Here is a 25,482-nt window from a genome sequence, read left to right as displayed (position 1 = left end):
TTTCTCAAATATATACTGATGTCATACCAATACATAGCTGAATATTAAAGTAGTTCTCTGCATATACTCTTGGTATCTAAGCCTTTTTTATGGTCTGATATTTTTAACTTTTTATTTTACTCTATTCATCTTAGGCTTGAGGCCTATTAGGGCACCAGAGTTCATTTTTGGCTGACCCAAAACAGTCTTATAAAACATTAAAACAATGACATTTTTAATTCATAGGTCATTAATGTCACTACATATTTCTATCAATAATTTTAATTTCTCCATAAAAAATAACCAAACATAGCAGCAGAAAAAAAATGTATGATCCCCTTTTGCTCCCCCATTTCCTTCTCCTTCTGATTTAAACGTTGGTAAACAGTAAAATCATCTTGTCCCATCTATTTAAATAATCAGAAATAATTTTTTATTGTACCTAAAAAATGAAGTGTATGTACCTGCTCAGTGTAATTAGACTTTTAATTAAGTTAAACTCAATACACAGTTATTAAATATCAACTGATGGCCATTTGGGAAATGCATCATGATATCATGAGAATCTATATGCAGCACAGAAAATAAAGTAAAAGAAATCTTAAGTGAGACTTAGCTCCACCCTCTAATGCACATTTAAAAAATCTAAAGCAAATGATCGATTCTGTATTTATAAAAAATGTATAGGGAATATACTTAAAATACACTGCAGGCACAATAAAAGCTATTTGAGAACAGATCATTTCATAAATGTGCATTCAATATGGGTTAATTGATTTACTACATGCAAAATACGTCCATTAAACTTGTTACATAAGTTTCCTCTCACTACTACTTAAAAATTCTCTTAGTCACTAGTTCTGTAATTTCTACTAAATTCAACATAACCATTGACATTTTCTTCATGTCTTTTCCTCAGCTGTGAGATAAACTTCTAATAAAATTTAGAACTTTCAATGTGAGCCCCTCAACTTCCAATTCTTTGCAACATCCCCTCACGCTTCCCCATTTCTCTAACAGGGTCTTTTCTTTGCTAAGAGTTAATTGCTTCACCTGAGCTCTCGAACCTGTTTCCCTCATAACTTGAATTGTTACTTTTCCTCTCTCCTCCTCTTTCAACATTTTTCCTCTCTGCCCCAACCCATCCTCTGTTAATAACACATTTAAAAGAACCATAATTGGCCGGGCATGGTGGCTCATGCCTGTAATCCCAGCACTTTGGGAGGCCAAGGCAGGCAGATAACCTGAGGGCAGGAGTTTAAGACCAGCCTGGCCAACATGGTGAAACCTCATCTCTACCAAACATACAAAAATTAGCCAGGTGTGGTGGCAGGAGCCTATAATCCCAGCTACTTGCAAGGCTGAGGCAGGAGAACCTCTTGAACCTGGGAGGCGGAAGTTGCAGTGAGCTGAGATCGTGCCATTGCACTCCAGCCTGGGGAAGAGGAGAGAAACTCCGTCTCAAAAAAAAAAAAAAAAAAGATCTGTAATTACATCTACAGTTCCTATTTCATTTCAAACTATTCAGCCCTTATAATCAACCATTTTTGCTAGCCTTAAAAATGAACCTCTATGAAGTAATAAGGAAGCCTCTAAATACCAAACCCAAAGACAAGTTCTGTCCTCATTCTGAAGTCTCCCTCTCCATTCTGTAACATTTGACATAGGTGAAAATTCCTTCCTCCCTTTTACCTTGCCTCCCAAGACATCTGACTTACCTCAGTTCTCCTACTACATCTACAAATTCTAGGATCACTCATTCCTTTTTGTCCTTTACTAACTTTCCTTCTTTCTTCTTCTCATACGCAAAAGAATTTCCCTGTCTTATCTCACTGCTTTCTGTATTATCTTCCTTGCTGATCTCACATCTCTCGGTGATTTCCTCTCTATGCAGATGAAATCCAACAATGTCCTAGTTCTAAGTTCTGAATATCCTCCTTGCCCTATACTTCCAAAAACTCTTTCTGATACCTTAACTTGAAAGTCTTGCTGGCACAATAAAATCATCATCTTTCCCTAGATGAAATTTTCTGACTTCTTTTTCCATTAATTGCACCACCATTTTCCCAGTAACGCAGGCCAGAAGCTGGAAGTCTTTCCAGATACTTTCCTCTCATTTATCACCTACATTCATTCAGCTGCATATCAAATGGCTGGTGCCTTGTGAATTCTTACAGAATTTGTTTCTTCTTTTTAATTCCCACTGATACTTAATGGAAGCCCTCATTACTACACACACACACACACACACACACACACACAGAATTACTTCCTAACTTTACTTTCTGCCTAGTCTCTATCCACCCAAATTTATCTTACATACACTACCTCCAAGTTAATTTTTGATGCAGCTCTAATATCACTTAGGTGCTCAAAAACTTTCAAAAGTTTCCCAATGAACTGACTGCTAACTCTTCAAACTGACAAGAAAATCATTCTTCACACTAACATTCTTATTTTTTCCCATTATATCTTTACGAATATATACTTCATGCACACATAAATATACAGTATATACACAGATATACAAACTATACCATTCATTGCTCTCTAGGTACACTTTATGTACTGCCATCTTTGTATGTTTGCTTACGCTTTCAGTCTTACACAGAATGACTTCTAACATTCCAACCACTTCCTCTGCTAGTCAAATAGTATCCATCCTTATAAAACCACTGAAACCTTATTTTCTCCTTACTCCCACCAACTGGGTGCATATAATTTCCCTCTCTCTCTGTCCTTTTAATCACCACAGTACCTTGAATTTTTTACTGATATATCCCCTGTTTTAGAATCACGTAAATATTCACATTTGTACTTAAAATGACTTCTATGAGAGTAGGCAACATACCTTATTCTCTTTGTATATCCTTTGTAGTATTCTAGTAGCAATAATGGCCAAGCTAGTTATACTATTACTCAAAATAATCTAACAACTGAAATCAATAATTTATTGTCTAAAATAATTAATGCATGGAATTAACTTACCTGCTATCGTGTTGAGAAACATCAAGTACTCAAAATTAGAAATCTCTCTGTGTTGCCATCGCTGGGTCATATTAGAAGCCTTAAAAAGCTGACGTGGACTAGCTAATGAAATACGTCTGCAAGAAAAAGAATTCAATGTAGACTCCATCTTAAGATTAATTATATCACAATAATAAATCATGAATTATCTGTGCTTATTCATTCATAATATCTATAATTCTGAAAAGTTCTACTCATGTTAGACTAATGAATACTAGAGAGGTTTCAATCTACAATTCATGGTTAAACAAATGATGTAGACTAGCCACAGATCTATTATACATGTTCTATTCATTCAGGTAAGCTGTCATTACAGTGCCATTATAAAGTACAGGTTCAATGAAAGTTGATTAATAACAGTATAATTAATAATTCACTGCTTTACTGATATAAAAAGAAATTATAGTAGCTGGGAAGTGCATATAAAATTGTATTCACATGTCTTTATTGTAATAGTTATCTTAAAGAGAACACATTTTTACATTATAAATTTAAATATATTTGCATATACTTTGTATCAAAGAGAAGAGAGATTCTAAACTACTTAGGCATCTGTTCATGGGGTAAAGAGAAATTTTTTAAATATAGCTTAACAGAGGACACATTTTCCTGTGGCCTCATAATGAAATGTAAGTATCAGTGAATAGAACTGATCAATACAAAAAGCAGTGGGAAACAGATGGCAGAATTAATTATTACATTCAAAGCCTAGAATCTCAGAGAAATATGCTGTCACAGTTCTTTCTACCACAAAAAACAAGGTAATTATTTTGTAAAAGGTTCACTGAAGCATAATTTACATGCCATAAAATTTATCCAATTTGTATAATTCAGTATTTTTTTTTTTTTTAATTTGAGAGTTGTGCAATTATCACAATTCACTTTAGAACATTTTCTTCATCTCTTCTCGGCCTTTTGGCTAAAATCAAGTGTAGAACATTTTCATCACCACAAAAATGTGCCTTGTACCTATTTACAGATAATCTTCACTCCTATCCCCACCTACAGGCAACTAGCAATCTACTCCGTGTCTCTAGTAAACCCACCTTTTCTAGACATTTCGGATCAATGGAATCATATATTAGTATGTAGTCTTTTGAGTCAGGTTTCTTTCACTAAACATAATGTCTTTGAGGTTTACCAATATGGTAGCATGTATCCATAGTTCATTCCTTTTTATTGCTGACTAGTATCCCACTGTATATAGAATACAGCACATTTTATCTAGTACATGGACATTTAACAGTTTTTGCTATTATAAATAATGCTACCATAAATATTCATGTATACACCTTTATATGAAAATACGTTTTCATTTCTTTTGGGTAGATTCCTAGGAGTGGAATTGCTAGGTTATATGTTGAGTTTATCTTTAATTTTTTGAGAAACCACCAAATTGTTTTCCAAGATGGCTATACCACTATATGTTCCAATTAACAAGGTATAAATTCATCTCCACATCCTCGCCAATACTCGCTCTTGTATTTTGATTATGACCATTCTAGTTAGTGTAAAACAGTAGTTTTAATGTATGTTGTTAAGCATCTTTTCACGTGCTGATTGGTCATTTGTATATCTTCTTTGCTGAAATGACTAATCAAATCCTTTACTCATTTACTGAGTTGTTTGTATTTTATCATTGAATTGTTAGAATTCTATATACATTCTGAATACAAGTCTGTGACAGTTAATTTTATGTGTCAGCTTGACTGGATTAAGTGACCTTAGAGAGCTGGTAAAACACGATTTCTGGGTATATCTGTGATGGCATTTCCAGAGAGATTAGTACTTGAACCAGTGGGCTTAGTAATGCAGACTGATCTCTCCAGTGTGGTGAGCATTATCCAGTCGATTGAGGACTGAATACAACGAGAAGGAGAAAGGGGGAATTCCCTCTTCTCCTCAAGCTGCGAATCTATATTCTCCTCCTCTTGGACAGCAGGAGCTCTTGGTTCTCTCTCCTTCAATTCTTCCCCCATCCCTCTCTCCTCAGACCTTCAAGCCTTGGGCTCAGTCATGGGCTCCCCTGGCCTTCAAATTAGGATTGAATTACATCACTGGCTTTCCTGGGTCTCCAGCTGTAGATGGTATATTGTGGGATTTCTCAGCCTCCATGGTCATATAAGCCAATTCCCATAATAAATCTCTTATATATCCATACATATCCTATTGGTTTTGTTTTTCTGGAGAATGCAGACTAATAAAAAGTGCTTTGTCAGACACATGATATATAAATGTTTTATCAGTCTGTGGCTTATCTCTTCATTTACTTAGTGGTCAATTTTGAAACACAAAAGTTCTACATTTTGGTTGAGTCTAATTTCTCAATTTTTTCTTTTGTGGATTATGCTTTTAGTGTTACATCTAAGAACTCTTTGCCTTTCCCAACATCAGAAAGGTTTTCTCCTATGTTTTCTTTCAGATATTTTATAGTTTTACTTCTCACATATAGGCCTATAATGTATTTTGAGTGAATTTTTTTGACTGATATGTGGTAAGCATCAAAATTTTCTTGTATGTAAACATCCAATTTTCGCCACCAATTGTTTAAAGCCTATCTTTTCCTCACCGAATTGTGTTGGCACCTATGCTGAAAAACAATTGACCACAAATGCAAGGATTTATTTCTGTATTGTCAGTTCTCTTCCTTTAATTTATATGCCTATCTTTGTACAATTACCACAATTGAGGACTGAGTACAATGAAAATGAGGAAAGGTGAATTCCCTCAGTATCCTGATAACTGTGGCTCTAGAGTAAGTTTTGAAATCAAGGTACGTCTTCCAATTTTGTTTTTATATTTCAAAATTGTTTCGGTTATTCTAAGTCCATTTATTTCAACTTCCCAATTTCTCCAAAAAACTCTATTAGGAATTTGATAGGGATTGTATTGAATTTATAGCTTTAGGGAAAACTACCCTATTAATTATATTGAGTCTTCTGATCCATGAACATGAAATATCTCCATTTATTAAGGTCTATTTTTAATTTCTCTTAAAAATGTTTTATACTTTTCATTGTACAAATCTTACACTTCTGTGATCTGTAAAGAGGGCTACTTTTTTTCTTCATTTCCAGTACAGGTATCTTCAATTTCTCCCTTCCTTCCTCTCTTTCTTCCTTGTTGCACAAGCCAACATCTCCAATGTCATGCTGAATAGAAGTGGTAAAAATGGGAGGACATTTTTACCCTCCTAAACTTTGGGGAAAAGTATTCAGTCTTTCAACATTAAGTATGATGTCCATATTGGGAGCTTTTTGGTAGATGATTTTTGTCAATTTGTGGAAATTTCTTTAGTTGAAAGTTAGTTGAGAGTTTTTAAGCATGAATGTGTGTTAAATTTTCTCAAATGCTTTTTTTATGAAATGACAGTAAGGTTTTTCTCCTTTATAAATACTGGTGCACAACATAAATTGATCTTCAGATTTAAATTAACTGGCATTCCAGTGATAAAACCCACATGAACATTTTATAAATCCTTTTTATATGCTGCTGAATTTGGTTTCCTAAATTTTATTTTAAAAAATTGTGTCTGTGTTCAGGAGGGAAATTGGCCTATGCGTTTTTCTTGTTAGTTTTCCTGTGGTGTCTTTGTCTGGCAATGGTACTGGGGTGACTGACCTTATAGAATGAGTTGCAAGTATTTTCTCCCCTCCAATTTTCTGGATGAGTAGGTGAAAGATTTATATCATTTCTAGTTTAAATATTTTATTGCATTAACTAGTAAAGACAAATGGGTCTGGGCTTTTCTTTAAGGAAAGATTTTTAAATTAATAATTCATTTTCTTTATGTGTTATAGGTCTATTCAGATTTTCAATTTCTTCTTGAGCCAGTTTTGGCAATTCTGTTTTTCTAAGAATTTGTCCATATCATTTAAGTATCTAATTTGTTGGCATGAAGTGGTCCATGATGTTCCTTTCTACTCCTTTTAATTTCTGTAGGCTCGGGCTGGACTTGGTGGTTCACACCTGTAATCCCAGCACTTTAGAAGATTGAGGCGGGAGGATCACTTGAGCCCGAGTTCGAGGCCAGCTTGAGCAACATAAGAAGACCTTATCTCTACCAAAAAAAAAAAAAACCAAAATATTAGCCAGACATGGTGGCAGGTGCCTGTAGTCCCAGCTACTCAGGAGGCTGAAATGGGAGAATGGCTTGAGCCCAGGAGTCTGAGGCTGCAGTGAGCTATAACTGTGCCAACTGCATTCCAGCTAGGGCAACAGAGCAAGATCCTGTCTCTATAAAAGAAGAAAAAGAAACAGGAAAAAAGAATAGAGATTCTATATGCTCAATAGTTATGTCTCTACTTCACTTCTAATTTAAGTAATTTGTGTCATCTTTCATGGTTAGGTTAAAGTCTGTCAATTTTTCTGATCTTTGCAAAGAATCAGCTTTTGTTTCATTGATCTTCTTTAGTGTTTTTGCTTTATGTTTCATTGATTTTTGTTATAATCTTCATTACTCATTTTTTTTCTACTTGCTTTGCATTTAGTTTGCTCTCCTCTGTTGTTTAAAAGTAGAAGCATAGGTTATTGATTTGAGGAATTTATTTCAGATATGGGTGTTTAAAGCTGTAAATTTTCACTTAATACTACTTTAGCTGCATCGCATAAATTTTGATACGTTATACCTCTGCTGGATATAGGCATCCGAATTAGTAAGCTTCTCAGTCTCATGGGAGAAAGAGTTGCTGGCCAAAGAAGTAATCAAAAGCACAAATAGCTACATGGCAGAATGTGTGAGGACAAAAAGAAAGATGCTCCCAAGCCCAGGAACTCTCTAGATTCTGGGAGGTATATAGAGGAGGAAGTGGTGCAGACCATGGAACATGGAATCAAAAAAAAACAAAGCCTTCTCCACTACTACCACTCTAGCCATACAACCTAAGCTCACTCCCTTTTCTGTACTTCTCTAAGCTTCTAACGGCAAAATAACATATCTCCTGGTAGCTGTTATAACCCCTGATATGCATGTATTAAACTCCTTGGTTAGTGCTCCTGTAGAAAAAAGAAAATGCCTGAAAACAAGTGATAGGGTTGGGCAAAACTCACAGTGAAACAGAAAAACTAAAATGAAAACTATTGGGTGGCGCCTTTGGGCTGACTCAATATATTTTTGTTATGGCTTAAAACTGGTATCTGTGTGTATATGTCTGCACTGTAAGTGCTCCTGGATGTCAGAAAGAATACTCCAGGATCAAGAACAACAGGTAGAAAACTGATAATAGGACTAACTCTCTTGCTGACTGCCATCAGTGGTGAGTCAGGATTTAGCACAATAGTCTCTACCCTCTCATGTCCTACTGGTTGACAAGTCAGAACATTTGGTCTTGATGGCCCTGACTTGTAGTGCTATCACAACCAAACCAAAAGGAGTAGCTCATAAATGCCAACAAAATTCAGGGTCTTGCTTGCCAAGTAAAGCTTCTTGATATTGTGTGGGCAAATTCACAACATTCAATCCTCTGGAGGTCAAAAGCTGCTGTTGCTAAATGTGATGGACAGTTTTCAGTCTATGTCTTACTGATTTCTCATTAGATATTTTCATGTTTAAAAATTATCATCCCTTGGTGATATGGTTTGGATTTGTGTCTCCACCCAAATATCACGTCGAATTGTGTATTAGTCCACTCTCACACGCTATAAAAAACTGCCTAAGAAAGACTGGGTAATCTACAAAGAAAAGAGGTTTAATTGACACCACATGGTTGGGGAGGCCTCAGGAAACTACAATCATGGTGGAAGGCAAAGAAGGAAGCACCTTCTTCACAAGGCAGCAGTGGGGGAGGGAGAACCGAGAAAAAATTAAACCATCAGATCTCGTGAGAACGCACTCACTATCACGAGAACAGCATGGGGGAAACTGCCCCCATGATCCAATCAGGTCCTCCCTTGACATGTGGGGATTATAACTTGAGATGAGATTTGGGTGGGGACATAGAGCAAAATCTTATCAAATTGTAACCCCCCCAGTGTTGGAGGTGGGGCCTGGTGGGAGGTGATTATATCACAGCGTAAATTTCCTCCTTGTTGTTCTCATGACAGTGAGTGAGTCTTCACGAGATCTGGTTGTTGAAGAGTGTGTGGCACTCCCCTCCCTGCTTCTTCCTCATGCTCTTACCATATAAGATATGTCTGCTTCCCCTTCACCTTCTACCATGATTGTAAGTTTCCTCTCCAGCCATGCTTCCTTATAGCCTGAGGAAACATGAGCCAATTTAACCCCCTTTCTTTACCCAGTTTCAGGTATCTCTTTACAGAGGTATGAGAACAGACTAATACACTTGGCATCATACTTTCCTGGGTTTCCTATCTTTTGAGCCACTCTTGTTTTTGCTCTTCGTGTTGTTGTTTTTGGGGGGGCAGGGATGTCCTGTTTCCCTTATCTAACCTTTACATGCTGAGGTTTTCCAGATGCAGCCCTAGTTCCTGTTGGCATTCTACAATCTCTCCCCAGATGAACTCATTCCCTCTCATGGCTTCAAATTTCATATACATGGTAGTGACTCTCAATTACTAGGCCTTTCTTTTGAGCTCTCAACCTACCTGCTTATATCTAGCTTCCTATTCAACATCTCAATCTGGACATCTCTCAGGGGTTCCAATTTCAAGGACCTAAAATTAAACTCATTTTCTGTCCATCCACCTCCTCCCCACAACCCCAGCCATGGGGATGGAAGGATGTTTATACAAATACTGTTTGTCCAGTATTCCTAATCTCAGTAAATGCCACTGAACAGCTCAAACTGAGACTTGAGTATTGACTAAACATATTGAACATCTCCCTTTGTCATCACCCTCCAAATCGCTGAGTCTTATAAATTACATTTCTTAAAAATCTCTAAACAAAAATGTCTCTCTTCAGCTACATTATCAACATCACATATCATCCAGATGTCTTCAGTAGGCTCCGGTCTTATATAAATAACATCCTCTTCCTAATATCACTAAGTTCCAGTGATACTTGCTTTCCAACATTTCTTAGAACACTAGAAGCTCCCTGTCTTGCTTCAGGGCCTTTGCATATACTGTGCCTTTGTTCAAAGAATAGCTGGTTATATTTCTTCAAATCAAAACTTAAAAGTCACATAGGAAGATATTCCTGGTTATCTTATCCAAAACAACCCATCTCCACTCCACGAATCACTACTACAACACTCTAATTATATCCTTCCTGTCATTTATCACAGCTATTTAGTTTACATGTTTGTTTTAAAAATGTATGGGTAAAATGGTATCTATCTTGTACACTGCTGAGTGCTTGACACATTATAACTGAAAATCTATTTAAGAAACTCATTAATAAATTAAGACTTATAGGCTGAGCACGGTGACTCATGCCTATAATCCCAGCAGTTTAGGAGATTGAGGTGGCAGGATCACTTTAGCCCAGGATTTTGAGATCAGCCTGGACAATGGAGCAAGACTGCATCTCTTACAAAAAAAGGCCGGGTGAGGTGGCTCAAGCCTGTAATCCCAGCACTTTGGGAGGCCGAGACGGGCGGATCACAAGGTCAGGAGATCGAGACCATCCTGGCTAACATGGTGAAACCCCGTCTCTACTAAAAAGCACAAAAAACTAGCCAGGCGAGGTGGCAGGCGCCTGTAGTCCCAGCTACTCAGGAGGCTGAGGTGGGAGAATGGCGTGAACCCGGGAGGCGGAGCTTGCAGTGAGCTGAGATCCGGCCACTGCACTCCAGCCTGGGCGACAGAGCGAGACTCCGTCTCAAAAAAAAAAAAAAAAAAAAAAAAAATTAGCCAGGCATGGTAGCATATGCCTATAGTACCAGCTAATGGGAAGCTGAGGTGAGAGACTTGCTTGAGCCCAGCAGGTTGAGCTGCTGTGACTGTACCACTGCAATCCAGTACTCCAGCCTGGGTGACACAGCAAGACCCTACTTTTTTTTTTTTTTTTTTTTAAAAAAGACATCTAGCTTTAACTGTGGGAAAACATTACAAAACATTCCCAGGTATGAAAACATGTACTAGGTGTGATAAACAAATCTTTTCTAAAAGATTTCTCTAAAGAGAAAATTCGTTGGAAAAGACTTTTTAACTAACATAAGGAAATCTACTATGCTCCTCTGGGCTGCTTCTTCCTGAACTCTGAAATCCTCATTAAATTATAAAAAGTATCTAATCAAAAGCATTACTGGTATTGTAAGGCAATATTACTTCTAATCCAGAAGGATCACTTTATTTGCCCCATTTACATAAAAGTTGTGACCTGTGGTGGTTTTGAAATATATCCTCAAGAAGTGGAGCTTAATTCCCCTCCCCTGGAGTTTGGGCTGTATTTAGTGACCCACTTGTAATGAATACAATGTATCTGAAATAATGGTGTATAACTATCAAGAGTAAGTAAGAAAAAAAACGGGGGCTTCTGCTTCATTCTCTCTTGGATCACTTGCTTTGCAGGAAGCCAGTTCCCACGTCATGCAGACACTCCAGTAGCAGATGGAAAAACTGACTCGGTAAGGAACTGAGGCCTACCGCTAAGGAGCACATGAGAGATTCCTTTGACAGCCATCCAGCCATAGTCTGGCTGTAGCTACTACTAACATCCTAGCTGATGTCTGTACATTCTATCGCAATTGCATTTGTAATAGGATCCTGTCTTAAAATTTTAAAATAAACACTGATCAAAAGTAGCTCAAATCAATACCAAATTAGGTATGCTAAAAGTAAACTGTAGGTTTCCACTGCTAATATGTTTCAATCAATAGAAAAATCCCAGTGTTCGCTCTTTCCAGTTCTTAAATTAGTTAACTAAATTGTATTGATGATGAATCAATATCTACTATGAAAGGAAATAATTACTAATTATGCATTTCAATGTAGTCCCAGCACACAGGAAAAAAATGCATACGCCTACACTCTCCCAATACCCTATACCATGAGAGATATTTTGCCGATTTAACATTTCTCTCAGATACTTATTAGGTTACTTTCAAAAATATAAATGCTAGTTATTAAGTCGATACATTCAAATACAAAACTAATATGTGAACTCTGATTTACCAGAGGTTACAGATACAGGTTTTAATTAAATATAGTTACAAAATCCTTAATCTATAGATTTAATATTATATTAAATAAAAAATTATATGATGTAATAAGAGCAAAATCCAATCTTTTATCAAAATGATTAAAAGTTTTAATCAGATTTACCATGTGTATATTAAGTAATACTATATTACATACTAAAATGATTATAATAAATACTTTTTTAAAAAAGCATCACACGTACAGATGTAATAAAAACTTTTGGCTTAGGTATTTTTAAATATGCTTAGAGAGCTTATCTTTCAATAATCTTGATTGGAATAAAATTAATTTTTTATTTTTAAACATTTTTACATAGATGTAATAATTGTACATATTTATGGTGTACACAGTGATGTGATACACATAAGACACAGTGATCAGATCAGGTAATTAAGACATCCATTATCTCAAACATTTATCGTTTATTTGTGTTAGCAACAGTCAAAATCCTCCTCCTAGCTATTTGAAACTATGTATTACTGCTAACCCTAGTCATCCTACAGTGTTATACAGAACTTTAGAATTTATTCCTCAGTCCACCTCTTATTTTGTATCCTTTAACAAATCTCTCCCTATCTCTCCCTCCCCACTACCCTTCTGATCCTCTAGTATCCACTGTTCTAATTTTTACTCATTGGAGATTAACTTTTTGGTAGCTTCCACATACGAGTGAGAACATGCAGCATTTAACTTTCTGTGCCTGGCTTATTTCACTTAATATAATGTCCTCCAGGTCCATCCATGCTGCCACTAATGACAAGATTTCATGTTTTTTATGGTTGAATAGTATTCCATTGTGTACATGTGCCACCTTTTCCTTATCCATTTATCTGTTGTTGAACACCACTGATTCCGTATCTTGGCTAGTGTGAACAGTGCTGCAATAAACATGGGGGTGCAGATGTCTCTTCAATGTACTGATGTCCTTTAGTGTGGATAGATGTCCAGTAGTGAGAACTCTGGATCACATGGGAGCACTATTTGTGGTTTTTTGAGGAAGAGATATAATTTAATACCATAATATTTGTCAAACTTAAGTGTACAATTTGATGGGATTTGAATATATATATATATGTATATATAAGTATATGTATATATATTTGTGTAACCACGACCACAGTCAAGATACACTTTAAAAGGTCCCTCATAACCCTCTGCAGCCAATTCCCTTGCCCCAACTCCTGGCCCCTAGGAACCAATAATCTGCTTTCTGCCACTGTGTAGTTTTGCTTTTTCAATAATTTCATATAAATAAAACCGCAGTCTACAGCCATGATGTATGAAGTCCATAATGTTTAATTTCTTTCATTTAGCACAACACTTTTGAAATTCATCCATGTTGTTGCATGTACCAGTAGTCATTTCCTTTTTATTTCTAAGTGGTATTTCATTTATTCCATTGTATAGAGGTACAGCAATCTGTTTAGCCACTCACAGTTGATGGGCATCAGAAATGTTTACAGTTTGGGACTAGAATAAAACTGCTATTAATATTTGCTTAAAAGTAAATGTGAATATGTTTTCATTACTCTTGAAAATTGCCTAGGAATGGAATTAGTACGATATACATTAAGTTCCTAACGTATACATCCTCATTAACATTACACATTCTTTGTTGTTGTTTTTGAAAATCAGGCTTGCTGAAGAATAATTTACACAGAGAAAAATTCATTATTTTTAGGTGTACAATATAATGATTTTTCTAAACATAGAGAGTTGTGTAAGAATATCAATTATGACATGGAATATTTCCATGATCCCCAAAAGTTCCTCTTATTCTCCCTTGTATGCAATTCCTCCTCTTTTCCCATCGCTCCTAGCAATCACTGCTCTGTTTTCTGTCCATAACAGTTTTGCTTTTTCCAGAATGTCATATAAATGGAATCATACAACATGCAGTCTTTTGCGTTGGCTTTGTTCACCTAGTATAATATTTTCAAATTCATCTGTGTTGTTGCATGTATTAGTACAGTACTTCATTCCCTTTTGTTTCTAAGTATTACATAGATTCCATTGTGTGGATTTATCACAGTTTGTCCATTTACCAGTTGATAACCATCTTGGTTATTTCCAATTTTTGTAATTATTAATATGGCTGCTATAAATCTTCACGAAGCAGTCACTGCATGAACATATATTTTCATTTCTCTAGGGCAGGAGACCTAAAGTGAGACTCCTAGGATGTATGAGAAAATGTATGGTTAATTCTATATGAAACTGCCAAATTGTTTACAAAGAGGTCATACCATTTTACTTTCCCATCAATAACATGCGAGGTTCCAGTTACCTCGTATACTGCTCTTGGTATTGTTAGATTTTTAAAAAGTTATTCAAATAGGTATGTCATGGGATCACACTCTGGTTTTAATTGGCATTTCTCAGATGACTAATGATGTTTGGCTTCTTTTCATGTGTTTATTTGGTATCTATATCTATTCTTTGTTGAAGTATCTGTTCAAAACTTCTATTTTTTTTTTTTTTTTTTGTAGCCAGGTTATCTTGTTTTATAGTGTGTTTCCTACATATCCTGGATGTAAGTCCTTTATCACACATAAGTTGAACAAATACTTTAACCCAGTCTGTGGCGTATATTTTCATTTTCTTAAGTGTTGGCATTTCAAAGCAAATGTTTTTTATTTTAATGAAATCAATTAAAGATTTTAAGAAATATGTACCTCATTCAAGGTCACAAAGATTTTTCTCCTATGTCTTCTTTCAAGAAGTTCTACTTTTAGCACTTACATTTGTCTATACTACATTTTCTTCTGTTACATTTTGAGTTAATTTATATGTAAAGTAACGGGTGAGGTTCTTTTTCTTTTTAGATATGGCTAACCAATTGTTCATCATCATTTGTTAAAAAGATCATTTTCCCCCTGGACATACCTTGACATCTTTGTCAAAAATCAAATTGATCATAAATGTTTGAGTCTATTTCTGAACTCTGTTATAGTCCATTGGTTTACATGATTATATCCTTAAATAACAAGCTATCCCAAAGAATGTAATTTTACATTAAGTCTTTTGTTTTTTTACTCAAAATTGTTTAAACTATTCTGGATTATTTACAATTTCACTTAATTTTAGAATCAGCTTGTCAATCTCTCTTTTTCCTTTTTTTAAATTAAAAAGAAATAGAGATGGGGTCTCCCTATGTTGCCCAGGCTGGTCTTGAACTCCTAAGCTCAAGTGATTCTCCCACATGGGCTTTCCAAAGTGCTGAGATTATAGGTGTGAGCCACCATGCCTGGCTATCTTGCCAATTTCTTTAAAAAAGAAAGAAAGAAAGAAAAAGCCTATTCAGATTTTGGATAGGGCTGCTTTGGACCTCAGATCAATTTTGGAGAAAACTGACATCTCAATAATACTGAGTCTCCCAATCCATGAGCATAGTATAGTACAACTCTCCATTTTTAAGTTTTAATTCTCCAAAACAGTTTTATAGTTTTCAGTGAGTAGGTCTTATGCATACATTTTCAAATTTATCTATATGTATTTATTTTTTGAGAGTATTTAGACACTAGTTTTAATTTCAGTTTCTGATCATTCATTGCTAGCATACAGGGATAAAATTGAGTTTTGTATATTGACCCAGTATGCTATGAACAGCTGAACTCATTTATTAGTTCTAACAGCTGTTGTTGCTTTTTTTTTTCCTCATAGATTATCTGGGACTTTCCACATAAACAGTCAAGAATATATGCTAAAAAGACTATTTCATTTCTTCCTTTCCAATCAGGATGGTCTGCAGTTCCCACTTCTTGAAATGCCTTTGTATGCATTTAGTGTTCAGGTAATGCTGGTCTCATACAATGCTGTTGGCAATTTAACCTCCTTTTCTATTTTTCGCAAGAGTTTGTGTAGAAATGGTATTATTTCTTCATTAAACATTTGATAGAATTCATCTGAACTACAAGTTTTCTCGGAGGTAAGGTATTTTACTACAATTCAGTGTTCTTTGTAGAGCTATTAAGGTTAACCATTTCTTCATTAGTGATATTTGATAGCTTGTGTCTTTCAAGGAATTTATTTCATCTAGGTTGTCTAATTTAGTAGCATAAATTTGTTCATAATATTTCTTTATTTTTCTTTTAATATCTGCAGTTTCTGTAGTGATGTTCCCTCCTTTATTCTCGATATTTTTGTGTCTTCTCTTTCTGCATAAGTCTTTGCTAGATATTTACTATTAATACAAAATTAATCTTGTCAAGAGACAGCTTTTCATTACATTGATTTTTTCCTCTATCATTTATTTTTACTATTTTTTTCTTTCTTCAGCTTACTTTGACTACATATGCTCCTCTTTTTTCCCACGTTCTTCAGACTGAAGCTAAGATCATTGATTTTAGGCAATGATCCTCTCCTCCTTCCCTCCCGCTTCCCCTCTCCCTTCTTAAATGAAATCATTTAATGCTATAATTCTATACTAGGCACTTCTTTACCTTCATGTTAAACATTTCTGTAAGTTGTGCTGTTATATTTTCAATTAGTTACAATACTTCCAATATCCCTTGTAATTTCATCTTTGGCCCATGTTTTATGTAGAAGTACATTAATTTCCCAATACTCAAGAGATTTTCCAAAAACCTTTCTGTAACTGCTTTCTGGTTTGTAATTAACCAGAGATTCAAGATCTCAATCTTTCTGAACACTTTGAGGCTTGTTTTAGGACTGAATATGGTCAAGGTGATAAATGTTCTATGTGTATTTGAAATGAATGTATTTTGTGCAGTTGACTAAAATGTTTTATACATGTGACATAGATCAAGGTGGTTAATAATGTTCCAGTCTTCAGTACACTTACTGATTTTTTGTCTACCTGTTCTCTAAATTACTGACATAACAGGGAGAGGTTGTCTATATTTCATTCCACTTCTATCCATTTTTGTCTTATGAATTTTGAAGCTCTATTTTTAGATGTATGTAAATTTAAGATCATCGTTTTGATGAACTGGCTCTTTTATCATTATGATATGTCACTTTTTCCTCTGATAATATAATGCTTTGTTTGGTAATTTGGTAATTGTTATGGGTTGAATTATGACTCCTTAAAAGTCATATGTTGAAGACCTAACTCTCAGTACCTCAGAATGTAACAATTTACAGAAAGAATATTTTCTAGTTAAAATGAGTCATCAGGGTGGGTCCGAGTCCAACATGACTGGTGTCTTTGTAAAAGAGAGAAACCTGGACAGAGACATACATAGAGGGAAAACAATGTAAAGAGACATAGGGAGAAGAGAGGCATCTAAAAACCCAGGAGAGAGGCCTGGAACAGATCCTTCCCTCACAGCCCTCAGAAGGAACCAACACTGATGAAAACTTGATTGTGGACTTCTAGCCTCCAAAACTGTGAGAGAACACATTTCTGTTGTTTAAGCCACCCAATTTGTGGTACTTTGTTGTGACAGCTCTAGAAAACTAATATAGTAATGACTAGCTGGCTGTTTTTATTAAGGTAGTGTTTGCATGGTATACCTCTGCTCTGTCCATTTACCTTTAACATATAGATGTATTTATATTTAAACGGGGCTTCTTGGTTGCCAGAGGCAGAGGAGTGGGAGAAATGGGGAGATGTGGTCAAAGTGTACAAACTTTTCATTGTAAGATGAGTAAGTTCTGGGGATCTAATGTTTAATATGAAGATTATAATTCATAATATTAAACTGCATATTTAAATTGCTAAGAGAGTAGATCTTTAAGTATTCTCACTACACACACACACATAGAGGTAACTGTGAGGTGATGGATATGTTAATTAACTTGAATGCAGTAATCATTTAACAATGTATATATGTATCAAATCATCATGAGGTAGACCTTAAATATATACAATTTACACTTGTGAATTACAACTCAATAAAGCTGGAAAAAAATACCTACTGAAAAAGAAAAAAAAGAGTTGGTTTCTTCTAGGCAGCACATAAATGGGTATTGCCTTTTTATGCAATTTGGTTTCTTCCTCGTTTATATTATATAGCTTAGGCAAATAATACTTCAAGGTAGCACATTTTTTTATTATATTATTTTATAAATAAGACATTGGTCATAAAACTTCAAATAAAAAATACATAAATAACTTTACCACAGCATTTTTTATAACAATGAAAGCATGGAAATAAAGCAAATCTTCACCAATGAGGGAATTAATCAATTTTGGTATATTCATATTTCAGACTATCAGCAACCAATAAAAATTATGATTTTTCTGTCTTGTATACATCACAAAATAGCTAATTTGAGCAAATTAGTTTATCCATTACCTCATATATGTATCATTTTTTGTAATCTACTCTCCACAATTTTTAAGAAAACAATACACTGTTACTAACTATAGTCACTACGCTGTAGGATAGATCTCTTCAACTTAGTCCTCCTAACTAAAATTTTGTATCCTTTGACCAACATCTCCCCAGTCACCCCACCCCTAACCTTGGTAACAACCATTCCACTCTCTACTTCTATGAGTCTAACTTTTTTAGATTTCACATATTTAGATCACACAATATTTGTCTTTCTGTGTCTTGCTTATTTCACTTAACAAAATGTCCTCCAGGTTCATCCGTGTTGTTGTAGATAATGATTTCCTTCTTTTAAAGACTGAGTAGCATTCCATCACATATATATACAACAATATTTTCTTTATTCACCAGCTGAGGTACACTTAGGTTGATTTCTGTATCTTGGCTATTGGGAGTAATGCTGCAATGAAAACAGTAGTGCAGATATCTCTTTGACATACTGTTTTCATTTCAATTAGATATACACCCAGTAGTGGCATTGCAGGATCATGTGATATTTCTGTTTATACGTGTGTGTGTACCATTATGACATATATCGTGTGTGTGTATATTTATACATACATATACCATTATGATATATATTATATATGTATCTTTGAAAAGAATAGCAATTATATCTATATATATACATATAAATATCTTTCCTGAAAGGTTAGTATTTAAACTTTCCATAAAAGAGATAAATAGTAAATCTTACAAAATACATTTTTCTTGGGGTAGGGTTAGGCAATCTTTTATTTAATGATTATTTGCTAGATATATACTCTGCTAGACATCATACCATATACTAGGGAAAACAGTATATTATAATGCAGTTTAGTCAAAAGAAAACTTAAAACAGTACATTATAACACAATTCAGTCAAAAGAAAATACTAATAATCATTATTTACTATGAAACATAAAACAGAAAGTTATAAATTTTGAAATAAGTGAGAATACTAACACAGATCAATGTTAATAAGAATATTAATACTGGTTAATTAATACAACTATTAAGACAGATCACTTTCCCTAAGTTTCTCATATAAAACAGTACCTGGTTTGAGGCAATCCAAAACTTGTTCCAACGCCAACACGAGGTAGATAGTTAACCACTTTCTTTACTGTTGCAGGGTCTGGGAAGTTGAACATTACAGCAACTACAACAAATAATTTTTAAAAATCAGAACACAGTATAACTTCCCTTCTGGAAAACTGACTCCTTGGTCCAATAAAATATTTTAATTCAGGTATCTATTAAATATAATTCTTACTACATTCCTTTTATATGGTATATATCAAGTTTTAGTATTAATATGCCAGTGGTAATATTCATTTCACTTATAAACTCCTTTACCATAGACAGTTCTTTCTTAAATACTATTAGCAGTTATAACAGTTGATGTTGCATTGATGTGACATGAAGTTGAGATTATGAGACATGATAATAATAATGATAATAATAGCTGAGATACTGTGACATGAAGCTGCAACTTTAAATTTACAAAAATGAATTTTGGCAAGTCAAAGGTATTTCTAGGAATTTCTAGAAACAAATGTTAAAAATTTAAGTTCATACAGTTAAACAACTAACACTAAAAAACCACCAATATAGCTGTGAAATAATCAGTTACATTTATTTCCATTTTTAAAACAGTCTTTTTACAATGTCTATATGTTTATCTTTCATATGTTCAAATGAGCAAATGTTCATATAATCCAAAACAATGTGTGACCTGAAGGAAAATTTTTCCTCTGTGGTTAAAAATCAAATTTAAATGTTTTCTCATCCTATTTCAATAATTTCACATACACGAGAATACCAAGAAGTATATGTCAATATGTAAATATATTTAGCATATAAATGTTAAACTATGAGAGTAATCTATAAATTTTTACCCATCTTAAAGAACATGAAAGTAAACTCATACAATCATGAAAGAGTTTAGAAGATATTCATTTGGTCAGTCATGGAATTGTAACTTCAATATCAGAATCATATGTAAGCTACAAGCGCTCATCTAGAAGATGGTCCTTCTTCTCTACCAAGCCTTAAAAAATACTTAAAGCCAAAAAAAAAAAATTACCAACGTTGCAAAAATTTTTAAACACTAGCATTGCCAACAAGTTGTAGGTATTCAGGTAAATAAGTAATCAATCATGCACTAACCACCTACAACATATTTAGCAATGTCATATATATATATACACATACACATAAGAATATATACACACATAAGAATATATATAATATATAATACATATTATATATGAGAAGACTATATTTTTAATTAATATATATTATTCATATATATTATATATTATATATAATTATTCATATTATTCAAATATTCATATATATGATTATATATTCTTATCTGTGTGTGTGTATATATACTTTAAATAAGCCTCCTTTACATATCCACTATTACACTGAATTCAGGGGGAAAAATAAACAGACGAAAAAACCATCAAAGGTTATGGCAGATGGTCAAGGCCATGAGGCAAAGGCAACAGAAAAACACACATATAAAAACAAGCATGCATAAGAAATTTCAAAGAAAGAAAATGAATGAGGATGAGCAAGTAATAAATATTCTAAGATTGAAGCCCCTTTGGGACAGCAAGGATGCGGACTGAAATAAAGTATGAAACATTCTCTTGATTATTTGCCTAGAATAATGTTTACATTAGTAGAAGAGGTATGTGCCAGGAGAAGATCAAAAAGGTAAGGGAAAAATATTTTCCCAAAGAAATTTGTGTTCCCTAAAGACAAATAATTTCATAAAGGAAAAACAAGATGTGTGTGTGGAATATATGCAGGTATGTGTACCTTTAAAAATAACCATCAAACCATGTATATACAATACAAGGAATATGTACAATAAATCAGTAGGTTTTACATATATTCCATTGTATGTCTCCACCCATACCAAATGAAGCTTTTCCTTCAAGTTCAACTTGTCTCCCCTTCTTGTCTTAATAGATTTCACCAAGTTCCATTGTAAAACCACAAATTAAATTTTAGTTCAACTTTCAAGAATGATTACAGACCAAACAGAACAGTTCAGTATCATTTTCTCATGGTTCCTTTATAAACAAAATATATCAGACAAGAGATTAAATAGATGTTAGAATCGTAAAATCATCCTCTCCTCTCCCCCAAATGCAGCCACCTTCCGGAAGGAATGTAAACATCAAAGCAATGCTCAGGACATCAAAATTCCTCTTCAAACCGATTAAATGGTTATGTATGCCTCATGTTTATAAAGCCTTGTATCAATTTGTGATATGGCAAAAAAAAAAAAAATTACAAATGATTCTATTAACAATTAAGGTGGGAAAAAACCATGAAGAAGCATTTGGTACAAAAAAAGAGGTCACTAGAACAGAGGGTAGGCTACAAATGACTATCTAAATTGAAGCAATATGGTATGTTCAAAAATGAAATCTTAAAGAGATGGAAGTTAGCTCTGTAACAATGTACTTCTGTAACATATTACCTCTGTTTGCCATAAAGATCTCCAGGGCTGTATTTTGCAAAAGATAACGACGAGAAAAGATTGATCGTATCTCTGTGAACAGCCATTTTCCATGCAGCCCTTCTGTATACGCCAGGATCTAATGAGGAAAAAAATAATCCCAGGTAAGTAACAATACTTGTTTTTTGTTGTTGTTTCTTTCCCCAATTAAAATAGAAAAGACCCTATTAAGAAAAATAATTTTTAAGAAAAAGGATTTAATAGTTACTGACATAATTTGGGGATGAAGAAAATAAACTAATTTATGGAAAAGATGTTTAAATAAAAAAGCAACGTAAAATTGTAAAACATTTAAGTATATATTTGGGCTTTTAAAAACAATGATATAATCTACTGCTTCTGAGAAAATACATATTGCATCATTTACTGATTGATTTTTAAACCACATTATGAAACATGAAACTTCAGATAAAATCTTAGAAACAAAAAGACCTCAAAAGAAGCCATATATGCTTATAAATCACATACACAATTCAGTTTCACATGATTATAATTTGCCCAATAATGCTTTTACATACATTATAATACAAATATATTGAGTTCATAACTTTACAAAATTACACTTTTAAGGTCACTGTTAAGGCAACAGTCACTCATTCAGAAAGTGTAAAGACTATACAGAGGTTAAGTATCATTTTGTCAGCTAAAGCTAAACACAAACCTGCAAATGAACTTAGCATAATCTCCCTATGGGGTAGGTGGTTGTCAGAGTAACTTGTTACAATTCTTGTCATCCCAAGTGACAGACAGAGTTGCTTAAAATGCTTTGCCAATTCAAAGTAATCCTGTCTTCAGTCCTAAGCCACTTTGTTGCTCTGTTATTCAAGTTTTGTTTTTCAAAAAGTTCATTTCAAAAGCTTAATTGTGAAAATGTTAAGGGAAAACCAGACTCAGCATTTCTCTACACCTGTACTATACATAATACATAAGAAAATGAGATGCCTTTGCTATCAAAACCTGATATTCTATGAAAGCAAATTAAGTTAAAAAATTAAGATATATCTCTCAAAAGTAACCACTATTAAAAATTACAAATGAAACATCTGATTATGATACTGCATTGTAGGACTAAAGATGGGATGAGCAAAGAGGAAGAAATAAAGAATAGTAAAAATTTATCCTTCTCAAACTATTTTTACTTTACTCATTTTCATTTTCAAAATCCTAATGGCAAATAAATCTACATTCTTCAATGCAGAATGTAGTTTTTTTTTTTTTTTTTGGAAAAAAAAGAGTAACAAACCTTATTTAAGTCAGTAAGTATGTATTTCAGTCTTTCTACAAAAATGGTTCTATTTCTGACACCACAGAATCTAGAAATAAAATGGATATAACTCTAAGGGGGAGTGTTTCTTGAAAATACAAAACAAAAAGTTCAAAGGACAAGATAATCATGCATGCAGTTTTGAAATGGATGACAGAGAAATCCTATTAATTCAATAATATAATCAAAACCTATGTAAAATAAAGGTAAATGAACAGGAAAAGAGAGGACAAAATATTAATATTACTCTCAGAGATTGCATGTATCCCTTTCTCTCACTTTGATCAGACATACCACCAGTTGGTCTATGGCCCCAGAGTCTTCAGAGGCCTCCATTTGTTCTCTCTTTTATTTTTACCTCTGAAGTCTACTATGACCAGAGGACCCTTCACCTCAAAATTTTAAAATATAAATCAGATCACATCATTCCTATATTTAATAGCATCCAGTGGCTTCCCATGACATATATAATAAACTCTTAAGCTCTTTATAATTGCATAAAGCCTCATATCTGGGACTGTATGATGAGCTCAACTCATTCTTCCTCAGGGCCTTGTTTTGTCCTTGTTTTCCACTCTGCCTGGAATGTTCTCCCAAATCTCCACATGGTTCAATCAGTCTCACATTTAGACTTCTCCTCTTATGTCACCTCTGCAGGGAAGCCACAGGATCTAAACCCCAGTAACTCTATTAACAACTCATCCCACCCCAAACTTATCAGATTTTCTTCATAATACTTATCACTACCTGAAATTTTAAACATTAATTTAATTTTTGAGACAGGGTCTTATTCTGTCACCCAGGCTGGAGTGCAGTGGTGTGATCACAGTTCACTGCAGCCTCAAACCCCTAGGCTCACATGATTCTCCCATCTCAGCCTCTCGAGTAGCTGAGACCACAAGCATGTGCCACCACATCTTGCTAACTTTTAACATTTTTTTTTGTAGAGATGAGGTCTCACTATGTTGCCCAAGGGGGCCTTGAACTTCTGGGCTCAAGTGATCCTCCTGCCTGAGCCTCCCAAAGTGCTGGGATTATAGGCATGGGCCACTACAACTGGCTACTAACTAAAACTATAATATTTGCTTGCTAGTCTATTGCCTCTTCAGCACTAGAATACTAGACTCTAAGTTCTATTAGAGCAAAGACTTTGAATACACCCTACTTCCAATGCCTAGAAAAATATCTGGCACAAAGTGGCAATTTTCAGATTGACTACATGAATCAATGTATGGCAACCTTCACTCCATATTTGACCCGCATGATATTTTAACAAAATTTCACATGGTTGAAAATAGTTGAGAAAATAGATACTTGCAAAAATATTCAGATTTCTGTCTTCTCAAGAAAAACTAGGGTATCTGGCAAACTTGGATCTATATGCCACACAGTAACAACTGGCAATGCACTCTCCATTTTGGTACCATTTTCACTTCACTTATTATTATTCACTAATGTAATGTGAGCATTCACTCATTTACTATTATCCACCTAGTTTCCATTGGTACTTGAGTTTGCTACCCTGGATTTACCAAATATTAGAGAATCTAAAATATGTTCTGCAACATTTATAGTCCAATGTATCCACAAGAAAAACAAGAGCAAGGGCCAGTGGCTTACACTGGTAATTGCTGAGCTTTGGGAGGCCAAGATGGGAAGACTGCTTGAGGTCAGGCAACATAGCAAGACCCCATCTCTACAAAAAATTAAATAATTAGCTGGGCGCGGTAGCACGCACCTATAGCCCTAGCTACTCAAGAAGCTGAGATGGGAACATCACTCAAACCCAGGAATTCGACGGCACAGTAAGTGATTGCGCCACTGCACTCCAACCTGGGCAAGAATACGAGATCCTGTCTCTAAAAAAAGAAAAAAAAAGAAAAACGAGGCCTAGACATGTCAAATATATGAAACAAAATTCCTTGTCAAGTCAGTGGCAGAATCTGGCCTATTCCCAGGTTTTCTAATCCAAAAATACAGAGCTTCCATTGTATATGCCACACTGCCACATTTTTAAGAAAGGGTGAAATATCTGTTAAACTAGAACCCAACTAACTGCTTAAAATTTTCCTTCACTTGGGTTAAACAGGGAAGAGGAAAATCAAAGGAAAAAAAACAAAAAAATCTTTTAAACTCTTTGATAAGTTAGGAATATCACACACTGGTCTGAAAATTCTACCCTTTGTATCTATAGAACTATATAATAACATCTGTTGCTCATAATAGTGAATCCACTCATTGCAGAGTCATGATCATACAACTAAAGATTTAATCATATTCTAGATTACTCCATTTATTAGGAGAAATGAGTATAGTACAGCATTGTTATAAGATTTTTAATG

At 34.4% G+C, this 25,482-nt stretch overlaps 1 protein-coding gene across 3 annotated transcripts in view; it reads right to left on the bottom strand.

Annotated features, from left to right (window-relative positions):
• LRBA (LPS responsive beige-like anchor protein) overlaps positions 1-25,482 on the bottom strand; it is a 767,265-nt gene that overhangs the window by 216,695 nt on the left and 525,088 nt on the right. For all 3 annotated transcript variants that reach the window (XM_023227472.2, XM_023227477.2, XM_023227478.2), the window contains 3 exons: positions 21,838-21,955; positions 19,392-19,494; positions 2,968-3,083 (listed from right to left, as the gene is read on the bottom strand). In XM_023227472.2, coding sequence (XP_023083240.1) covers positions 2,968-3,083; positions 19,392-19,494; positions 21,838-21,955 — 337 coding nt within the window. The remainder of the gene's footprint in view (positions 1-2,967; positions 3,084-19,391; positions 19,495-21,837; positions 21,956-25,482) is intronic.

This window comes from Piliocolobus tephrosceles, chromosome 3, assembly GCF_002776525.5.
Source record: "Piliocolobus tephrosceles isolate RC106 chromosome 3, ASM277652v3, whole genome shotgun sequence".
NCBI lineage: Eukaryota > Metazoa > Chordata > Mammalia > Primates > Cercopithecidae > Piliocolobus > Piliocolobus tephrosceles.
Note: the sequence above shows the minus strand (reverse complement) of the source record. Positions and strands in the feature narration are given on the sequence as shown.